This window comes from Xiphophorus hellerii, chromosome 6 (genome assembly GCF_003331165.1).
Source record: "Xiphophorus hellerii strain 12219 chromosome 6, Xiphophorus_hellerii-4.1, whole genome shotgun sequence".
In the NCBI taxonomy this organism is placed as follows: Eukaryota; Metazoa; Chordata; class Actinopteri; order Cyprinodontiformes; family Poeciliidae; genus Xiphophorus; species Xiphophorus hellerii.
Window position 1 is genome coordinate 6,328,604 of NC_045677.1, and position 10,400 is coordinate 6,339,003.

Below are 10,400 nucleotides of genomic sequence, written 5' to 3' on the forward strand. Positions count from 1 at the left end.
AGAAAAATCCTCCCGGCACATACAGAGACGACTAAAAGTGATGACAACATGTCCCGTCAGTGACACTCTAAACGACGTGAGCTTTTTAAAAGCCTCTGTGCCACGGGCTCTTCTCGTTCATCAAAAGTTTGTCTTTTTTTTCCAAAGTCAACCGGAGCCAACATGCCGGGCTCAGTGTGAGCGGGGGGGTCGGTCACTCCGGGAGCAACTCCTCCTCTGGCTGCGGCAACGGGAGCGGGACGCTGAGGAGTCGGAAAAGTCAGGATCGTAAACGCATCAGGGAGGGGTGTCCGGAGAGTTCGACTCCCGCTGTCGCTACGCTAAAGCCGAAAAAAAGAAATACTCATCAAGGAGAGGAATAAATAGAAACAGGTGAAATGGGATGGAAAGTCAAAGTTTTAGATAGGGGTAAAGGTAGAGTTGAGAGGGAGAGGGGCTAATGGGAGTCTAGAGAAAGGTGAACGAGAAACGGGGCTAATGGTCGCTCCACCACAGCTGGCTCCCTTATAAATGGGTGACGGCTAAAAATATATTATGACAGGCAATCAGCGCAGTTACCCATGTCTCCCCAAGGATGTTTTGGGTTGAAAGGCCCAGGCTCCCACACATACACACACTCGCGCATCGTGACAGATGATCTGTTGACGAATACCCAGAGTGTGAGAAGATGTCACAAAAATCTAACCTCTAGAGATAAACCTGACTCCTGAGCAGGTGAGAGAGGCTGAGGACCACCTTTAACCCTGGACACGTGGGGCCAACACAAACCGCGATGGGATCTATAAATCACGGGGGCTAAAAGACGTTCAGAGGACATGAGGACAGACGGTTCAGGCCTGTCACATTTGGGAGGGGGGAGGGAATGATAGTTTTTCAGATTTAAAAAGAAGGACAACATCCTGTCAAAAGTTTCTTTGATGGGAGCTTTTATCAAAGTGAGTGGTGTAATGTAAAAAAGAAAATTGAGAAAAAAAACATTACGCCCTTAATCTTCTAAAATAACATTACAATCTTGAACAAAAAAAAAAACATTTTTAGCTCTGAAAGGTCAACGATGTGAACGCTGAGTCGCTCGTTCTGCTAGAAAAGAAAAGAGTTTGGATCATGCCACACGCCTGAATTGCCGAACAGACTCAAAACAAGGGGGTTGCTCTAAAAAAACCTAAGGCAGCTCTGCTCACAGCTGTAGAAAAACAACAGTTTATTCCTCTGCGGGGTTCTGAGTCCAGCGAAGCGTTCCTGCAGATCGATTCGGTACACAGGCGTTGGTCTCATTCCTGCAAGTTTACTGAAATATCAAAACACTTGTTCTCCTAAAACAGGGGTGTCAAACTCCAGTCCTCAAGGGCCGCTGTCCTGCAACTTTTAGATTTGCCTCTGCTGCACCACACCTGAATAGAATAATTAGGTCATTAAGGCTCTGGAGAACTGATCTACACAAGGAGGAGGTAATTAAGCCATTTCATTCCAGTGTTTTGTACCTGTGGCACATCTAAAAACTGCAGGACAGCGGCCCTCGAGGACTGGAGTTTGACACCTGTGTCCTAAAATGTCGAGGAAAGCCCTGTTGTACGCCACTTACAGCAACAGCTGTACTCACATCAGCAGCACTCTTGTGTTGATTTTTTTATTTATTTATTATTATTTCTGTAAAACGATAGAGATGCTTCACACAGTCGAACCAAACCAAGGGATTCTTATTACTCACGTTCACATGCGTGCTACACAAACGTAATGCTTAACATTTTTAAGCAATTATAGTAAAGCCCCGTTTTCTATGTCCCTTGACAGATGTGTTGTGCACTGCCAAAATGCTATTGAAATTAAGATTCAGGTTCGTAAAGATGAACCCTGTCTTGGTTGGCATTCGTTTTGAAAAGTAGAGCACCTGGTTTTTTTGTTTGTTTGTTCAGTAAAAAGACATAAAGCTTTGTGTTTAATGTTGACCCCTAGTATTTAACGACAGAAAGGATAGATTTGACAAAATTAGACAGAAGTAAACGAGAACACTGAGTAAAGTAAACCTCAGCACATTGCGCTCTGCAACATTGAGCTCAGCACCAAGCATATTAGGTAGGAGCTGGAATTGACGTTAGGCCCCGAGCGAGGTAACGGCAGGAAGTCGGAATTTCAACATGGCGACGCTCATAATGTCATTTATGTTTGCAATCATTTCAAGCTTTCCATAAGAAAACAACACTTTCAATTTGTTCAGTTTAGAGTCGCAAACGCTAATTTTTAGACACTTTTATTTGTGTGTCTTATTAAAAACATTTCCACCTACTTCTGTTGAGGCGAGGCGAGGAGCGTCCATCTTGAAACGCAAAGTCCGTCTTCCTAGTCGTGGCTGAAAGTAGTTGGGAGTTGCTCCCAGTTTCCCAGTGGGGAATCCGACCTCGGCGGGCGTCCCAGGTGAGATTTCCAACTTGGAAGTCGGAATTTCCCAGTTCCGAGGGGAACGCACAGCATTGTTTGGTGTGTTGCATTGTTGTCGCCTTTCGGAGCTGCATTTATTTATTGAAAGCGCCCCCTATTGATGCAATACAGTAACTGTAGTGTAAAGTGCTTTGGGGTCCTCTGTACTTAATAAGGCATTATAGAAAGTACAGACCATTACCTAATTACAAATCAACCTAAAAGCTACAGCTATGCATTTCTCGGTATCACATATAAAATTAATGGAGGTAAATTATCCATCCATCGTCTAAACCCAACCGGCGAAAGGCGTGGTACACCCTGGACAGGTCACCAACACAGAGAGACATGTTGGACAAACAACCATGCACACTCAATCATTCATACATAAGAACAATTTGGAGAGACCAGCTGACCTAAAAGTCATGTTTTTGGACTGTCCAAAACTCCCTACAAGGCTATCAACTGCATTAGAAATGAACTAATTCTATCCAAAATAATAATAATAAATTCCCTCCACTTTCTTTTTTTTTTTATTCACTGCAAATGGGTTCCTGTGACAAAGTTGTTGTGAGGACGATTTAAAACTGACAGTTTATGATATTATATCAATTGTGGAACAGGAGACACTCTTGAAGCGATTCGACAATGTGGACAAATTTGCAAAATAGATATATTTATGTTAAAGATGGTAATTACAGATACAAGAAGAATATTCTAATTATTATTGTACTCGTTACTCGGTAAATTACTTTAAGTACACCCTGGACGGGTCACCAGTCTACAAAAGGGCAACATGGAGAAACACTCGATTTAGAGAGACCAATCAATCTGTCAGTCATGTTGTTTGGACTGTGAAAGAGAGGACAAAAGCATGCAGGACAACATGCCAACCCTTTGCAAAATAATAATAACAAATCCTAGGGCCTTCTTGCTGCAAGGCAACAATGCTGCAAACTTTGATAACTTTTTATACCACGTTGTCATTGTGGTGAAGCACAACTGCATGCTCCAAACCAGCAAATTGCCAGAACTCCTGTTTTTGTAGATGCGTTCACAGTTACAGAACACTTAAAAACGCTTCATCAGCAGCAACTCATTTCAACTTTTCCTCCTAAATCCCTATGGAAGCAGCAAGGATTATTATTTCCCCCTCCCTTTCTTTCTAGGAACAAGTTGTGTATCGTCATTGATCATTGGCGCTGGTGCAGAATTGCATCAGGCCTCAACTCAGTTTGATTTTATCCAACAGCCTGGCTGCTGTTTCAACCACATTTCACATGTGACATATGAGGTAATGGGTTTTCTAATCTGATGGAAGTCAACTGTGGAATAACTGTGTAGATAAGCATGAGGTTCAAGAAAGAAAGTGCTCGATGCTGCTATCTGGTGGTCTGGGGAAAACATTGCAAGTGGAGAATTTCAAGTCTTTTGCTTATGAAAGGTGAAGAGTCTAGAGCAGCAAACTGGATTATAAAACGAAATACATCAAGAAGCTAATTATTTAGTGATTCAATTCAAAAAGTTAAACATATGTTGTGTACATTTTAAGAAATGCATAAAATACTCTAATAACACAAAATGCTTTCTGACACAGAAATGTTGGCCTAGTGAACTACGTGCCCAGGTGCTGCACAGTATATGTACACACTTGGTTGGAGGTCCTTTTTGCATGATTTACTGCATCAATGTGGCATGGCATGGAGGCAATCGACCTTTGGCACTGCTGAGGTGTAATGGAAGCCCAGGTTGGCTTTAGCTTGTCTACAATGTTTGCTCCACTGTCTCATCTTCCTCTTGACATCACCACGAGGTTAGATCAGCCTGGTTTGCCGTTTCCTAAATGTGTCCTTCTCAGTTCTTTCTTCCTAATGTTGAATCTATTCTACCTCACCTATACCCTTTATTTCCTTTCCAATAATATATTAATTTATTGAACAGCTGCTCTCAATCTTTATTTAGTCAATTGTTTTTGATAATTAAATCATGTGAAATGTGTACGTTCCTATCATATATGCCGACACACAGAGAGCTGCTAAAGTGTTTTTCCATTGTTCCTGTGATGACTAAAGATCCGTTCTGTCAAAATAAAGAATTTAAGCACATTAAATATGTCACAAAATTCCACTTTTTAAAGTGAATCAATGCCATAAATTAAGTTTTTGGTGACTTGCAAAACAATCAAGAAGAAACTGAGAAGTCAAGCATTAGGTGCAGTATAGTATTTATTCACATGTTTTATGGAATACAAATACCCTAAACTCCCCAACCTCCCTTTACCCTGCCCCTCCCTCTCATCCCACCCGCAAAATAATGTGCACATCAGACCTGACGGAATCTATTGAAAGAGAAGAGAGACAAAGAAATATGTTTTATAGGCGATAAAAGGGAATGACTGCAGTTAATTGTCATGTTGGTATAAAAAGTTTTCCCTATTGTAAAGAGTTAATCCTTTAAAAAAAAAAAAGGAAAAAAAGAAAAAGTAGCCAGATCAGTCTAGTCAGGTAACAAAAAGGGTGTGCAGCAACAACTGCATCACAAAAAAAAAAAAAACACTGTCCTTACAGAAACCAAAAAAGTACTTCCCACTTTACCTTTTTCCATTTCACTACAAAGGACGGTAATCATCATGTGCAACAATAATTTAGCTTTGCGTGACTGTAAATTCAATCACTTTTGTAATGCGTCACAAAATCTCTCTCCAAGATAAAGTCGAAAGGAATGCAGAACTTTCCGGGACTGGAAGCGAAACGTCGGCCGATTGAGTCGAAACTACAGACGGAATGAGAGCGCTGGCGGCTGAGAGACGATAATGTACAGAAGCCCAGTTTCACAAGCGGTCACTGCGTGTGTCCTTTAATCGGAATGGTTCCAACTGAGAAAGCGGATGTCGTACGATGTTATCCTCTCAAATCACAACAGGATGGCAAAACAATTTCTAAGTATAGTGAATTTAAAAAAAAAAGAAGAAAAGAAACGCTATCAGTGAGAATCTGTAAGTTTTAAATGTACGAGAAGGTCTGTTTTAGAAGTGCGACGAACGGTGTCGTTCGTCGACCCAAACAGGTGTTGCGGAAATGTTTGCGATGTCTATTTTTAAATCTCGTCCTCAACACTACACGTCAAAAAAAAGCACGCCGGAAAACAACTTCACCCAATATGATACACACGATCCGTGGTCCGAGAAGGTGCCGTCTGCCAGTAATCACAGATCCTCTGTGTCCACGTGTCTGAACCAGGAGGCCTGGCCTTTTCAGACCAACCAGTCAATGTGGCGGGACACTGAAATTTTTTTTTGTTAAAACTAAAAGAAGAAGGGAAAAAAAGGGAGGGTGCGGGGGGACTCGGCTGTAGCCTTTTGAAAACATTCCGGAGCGGCTTGCTGTCCATATTTCAGCCGTTTCCGCTCGCAGACTCTCTCAGGTCCTCACACCATGTAGGAGTTCTGGTTCTTCAGTTTGTCCAGCTCTTTGCTCTGCTGCCTCAGAAACAGGACTCTACACAAAGGAGAAGACGACACAAATCCTCAGTTGGAGGCTTGCGTTTGTCCAGTTTGTTCATGCAAACCTCACTTCCCGTTCCTACCTCTGTTCCCTCAGCGTAGCCTGGATTTCACACACTCTGACCAGAGAGCGGAGGTTCTTCATCTCCGTGCAGATTTCAGACATGTACAGGCTGCCCATGTTGTGGAAGTCCTCTCGCAACCGAGCCGCCTGTTGAAACGGAACCGCGGCGTCTCGTCACGAAGGCCGCTCGTCAGAAAGATGCCGAGTCGTTCGGTGGTCTGACGGCACTTACCTGTTTCTCTGTGTTCTCTGAAGGCCACCCTTGGATGTGTCGGATGAGGGTTTCATCGAAATGAGTCGCCAAGGTGGGAGTGAAGTACCCGGGGGGGTCCGATTGGGTTTGGCCGCTGCCACTGCTGCTGCTGGAGGATGCACGGGGCAAAACAGACATGATTGGTCCGGTGCACGGAATCTCCTGGCTGCTGGAGTGAGACGACTCCACAGCCTCGTCACACTCTCAACATTTTTACATTCTGTCGAGCTACATTTCCAAACTTCAATGTATTTTAAATGAGTGGAACTTTTGTTCCACACGTTTTGAACGCTGCAATGTGGCTGATGTTGGATTCAAAAGGCTGGGCTGATGAACAGCACATCACTTTTTTTTGGTTCGCATCAGAGTTTGATTGGTCGAAACAAAGCAGGTAAAAGCAGCGCCTTACTGCACAGGAGGAAGATGAAGATACTGATCAACGGCTTTTCCTGTGAGGCTACTGTATCATTATTTTTTTAAGCAGTCGCATCACAGGCACTTTTCAGAGGAAGAATTTACACATCCAGTTTATAATTAACAATTCTAAATAACGTCCGACACAAAAGGATTTCCTTCAAACCTTTCTGAATATAAAAACCCAGAAAACTATCACGCATTATTTTTTTCATTTCAAGCTGACAAAGTTAAAGCGCAGTGATTCATCACAGCGGTGGAGAATAATTATTTTTTTTCTAAATCAATTGACAGTCCATGAATTAAAGACATTTTAAGGCCTTATTTGTTAGATAAGTGGATTTAAGACCTTTTAATACCCTGTGCCATAAAACGGTTCATATCAAAGGTTATTTACATGCTCGAACTACATCTAATAGTTTAATGGCAAGGCTGGAAAAATGATGTTCACCATCTCCATCCAATTTGACGGAGTTTGACTTAGTCAGCGAAAGAAAACGGACGAAAAATTCTGTCTCCAGATGTGGAGCGCTGGTATGTTTTCCCTTTAGTTGCTCTGTAGCACAAGCACCAGGTTTGTGAAGGCAACTTCTCGAAATGTGAAAAGGATAGTGTGGATACCACACTATCCTTTTACAGAGAATGGGTTCAATCTTCACAAAAAGTGTATTTCTACATAATAAGAAATTGGGTTACAAAACCTTTTCTGGATAACGTAGGTGAAATTTGCCTCCAAGATCACAAGTAAAGTTTTGAGCAGCTGGGGCTTATACCTTCTCTGAAGAGTCCTCGGGTCCTCTGGACGCTTTTCTGTCGTCTGACACAAAGACGCTGATCCCTGCTTTCCTGACGGCATGCCACCCTGAAGAGGGAAGTGGAGAGAAAATAAGCGGCAGGTGGAACAGGAAGTGGCGGCGACTCCTGAAGCCACGTACTCTAGCCTGTGAGGGTGTGACGCTGCCGATATGCATGCCCAGAAGGGGCTTCTGGCTGTTCTGGGGCGTGCCGTTCCGCGGCGAGACGTATGGGTGTGGGGATGACGAATCTGTCGTCACTGAGACCGGGGACTGACTGGAGTGCTGGGCTGAAATCAGAAACGACACAGTAGAAGGGTGTTGAACGGGACGATCCTCTCACTTTTACGCAAACGTTTCGTTTCTGAAAGCGTATTCTGAGGCGGCGAGGAGGATGGGAAACGGTAAACGGCGGCAATAGACGCCATACCTTGATTGGAGTGCTGCGCAGCTGAGAGCAGAGCAGAGACGTTGAAAGCGGGTCCAGCAGCGAGGAGCTTGTGAAGCACAGACCGCAAGGAAGCCTGGGTGACAGCAGCCGCCAAGACTGGAGGGAGGAAAGAAGGAATGAACACACACAGGAACACACGTGACAGCACAGACACACAAGACAAGAGAGAACTTTGTTGGGTTTTTTTTTTTTTACTGTGTCGCGACAGGCGGCTAACGTACATATGATACTAGAGACCAGCGTAAACGCTACGTTCTCCCAGAAATGGGACAAAATTCATCAGAAATAACGGCAACTACAAAGCGCCGTCATCCATTAAGTAAAGGACTGCGATAAAATCACAATGTATTCAGCACTAAGGATACACAAATCTCTAAATTAGTCAGCCTCCAACTCAAACTTTAAGATTGTTATGAACGAAATGCAAGACCTACATCATGACATAAATGTGAAAAAGAAATTTATAGTTGTGGGTTGGCAACATAAGTGAGCCGGTACAAATTTATGGGTAAGTAAATTTGTACTTAACCATAACGGGTACAAAAAAGCTAGCTACCTAGCAAGGGTATATTAACAACTAGTTAGCAGTAGCTGCAACCAACTCAAGTCACAAAATGCAATGAAAACATGTGAGTGACTCAAAAGTTTCTGACAAAAAAAATCCCACAGGAAAACTAAACTGCATTGCATATATGAGATTAACAAAATTTATGACCTGTGATTAACGTATTTAAAACAAACTTACTTTTCCCCGCAATTAATTTAAGACAATAAGGTCTTAATTTACGATACATGAATTTAAGACTTTAAGGATGTGCGGATACTCTGGCCCTTTGAACATAGTACATCACAGAAATACACTTTTAAGGAGAGCTTAAGACAAAACAGCACAAATATCTGAACGCATCATTGGATGTGACAAAAATGGCTTAGCAAAGTGCTACGTCCACAAAATTAGGGGACAAAACTCTCCCGTTAGATCCGCCACAGAAAGACAGGAAGTTGGAGGTGCTGATGGTCTGTTTCAACTTGACAGTCAAAAGGAACAAAACATGACACGTCACAGTTCAATAGGGTGGCAGATTATATATCAGAAATCACTGGGATCAGATCGGGAGGATTCCTTAAAGTTAATAATAAATAGTTAGTCGACATGCAAAGCTTGTGGTTTCAGTCTGCAGCTGCACTGAAGTATAGGAAACCTGCATTTGAAGCATTTCATAAAATAAAGGAAACAATTACTGATACAAAGTTTCCCCCAGAAAACTTGCTAACTGCGGTAGGGCAGTCATTCATCCAGCGGCCCGTCGTCTTTTTGAGTTAAAAGAAAAATGTTTCAAGTTGACAGAAAATGTAAAAACATAATTTGATAATTATGTGCTAGTTTTAAAATATGCAAAATTTAAAAAAAAAACTTAAATAAATGAGCAATACTTAGCCTGGCTGGGGCACAATTAAAACCTGGTGGCCCGCCAGGCTTATAATATTCTGGGGTAAACCCTGCGATACGATTAGACACTTAAAGTTTGAACATTTACGATGCTAATTCAGCTTCAGGCATGTTGAAGAAGCTGGTTTGTGATTTCACAGAAGCAAAAAGCTTTTTCAGAGACGACAAAAGATAAGCATTGTGACATAGTTGCCGATTTCATCATCGCAGACAGAGGAGGGCCAGCCACCTGAGGATATAGATATGAATTATCCGTTCTGTTTTAGAGCTGTAACGCTCAGGTAAGTCACTCAGCGACCCCACACATCCAAAACAGCGCTAACTAAACTACGGATAAGCAGTTTTTCTTTTTCTTTTTAAGTCAATCACCTTCGTTGAGCTTGGCCATGTCCATGCTGCCGTTGTTCATCTGCAGAGTCGCCTGCAGAGCCGGTAGGAGCTGATGCAAGAGGGCCGGGTCCTGAAGCAACGCCGACGACTGCGACTGCGTGCTCTGAGCCGCCGGAGGCGCTGCCGACGAGGAAGACGACATGCCGGAGGGGGCGGAGCCTAACGGGCCGGCTGCAGAGTTTGGGTTCTGAGAAGAAGAGAGGGAGGAGGAATGGCCGCTGTTTGATGGCGTGGATTGGTCCGCTGATGTCGCCTCTGCGCGTGAAAAACAGAAAAGGAAGCGGAGCAGCCACTTTGGTGAATTTAAGCACTTTACTAGCACCACAAATTCACCATTACTACTGTTATTAATAATGTCTTGTGATAGTATGCTACATTGTACAGCAGGAGCAAGGTAAACTAAAATATAGCAAAAAATGATTTATTTTTAAAGGTAGTTTTATTTATGTAGCACATTTTCAGCAATAGTTCAATAACGTAGCCATTAGGAGTAATAAGCATTCGAAAACTTTACAGAAAAATAATGTTCTTACTAAGCTTTTTGGAGTTTGCAAATAGAATTAAACTAAAACAAGAGAAGTTTAGTCTGATGTAACTCAGGACGGTGAAGAAAACAAAAAGCATGAAAATTAAAATGTGGCTTTGACTGTAAATATTGCCAAAAAAT

The 10,400-nt window shown here is 42.6% G+C and overlaps 1 protein-coding gene across 2 annotated transcripts in view; it reads right to left on the reverse strand.

Moving 5' to 3' along the window:
- Positions 1-4,879: 4,879 nt before the first annotated feature.
- LOC116722129 (WW domain-containing adapter protein with coiled-coil-like) overlaps positions 4,880-10,400 on the reverse strand; it is an 81,504-nt gene continuing 75,983 nt past the window's right edge. Inside the window, exons 7-13 of one of the 2 annotated variants that reach the window (XM_032566294.1) lie at positions 9,713-9,988; positions 7,873-7,989; positions 7,584-7,732; positions 7,422-7,510; positions 6,214-6,340; positions 6,001-6,128; positions 4,880-5,912 (exon numbers count right to left, since the gene is read on the reverse strand). In XM_032566294.1, the coding sequence (XP_032422185.1) occupies positions 5,843-5,912; positions 6,001-6,128; positions 6,214-6,340; positions 7,422-7,510; positions 7,584-7,732; positions 7,873-7,989; positions 9,713-9,988 (956 nt within the window). In that variant the 3' untranslated portion in view covers positions 4,880-5,842. Of the gene's footprint in view, positions 5,913-6,000; positions 6,129-6,213; positions 6,344-7,421; positions 7,511-7,583; positions 7,733-7,872; positions 7,990-9,712; positions 9,989-10,400 lie in introns of both variants that reach the window. The other variant, XM_032566293.1, reaches the window with a different exon arrangement.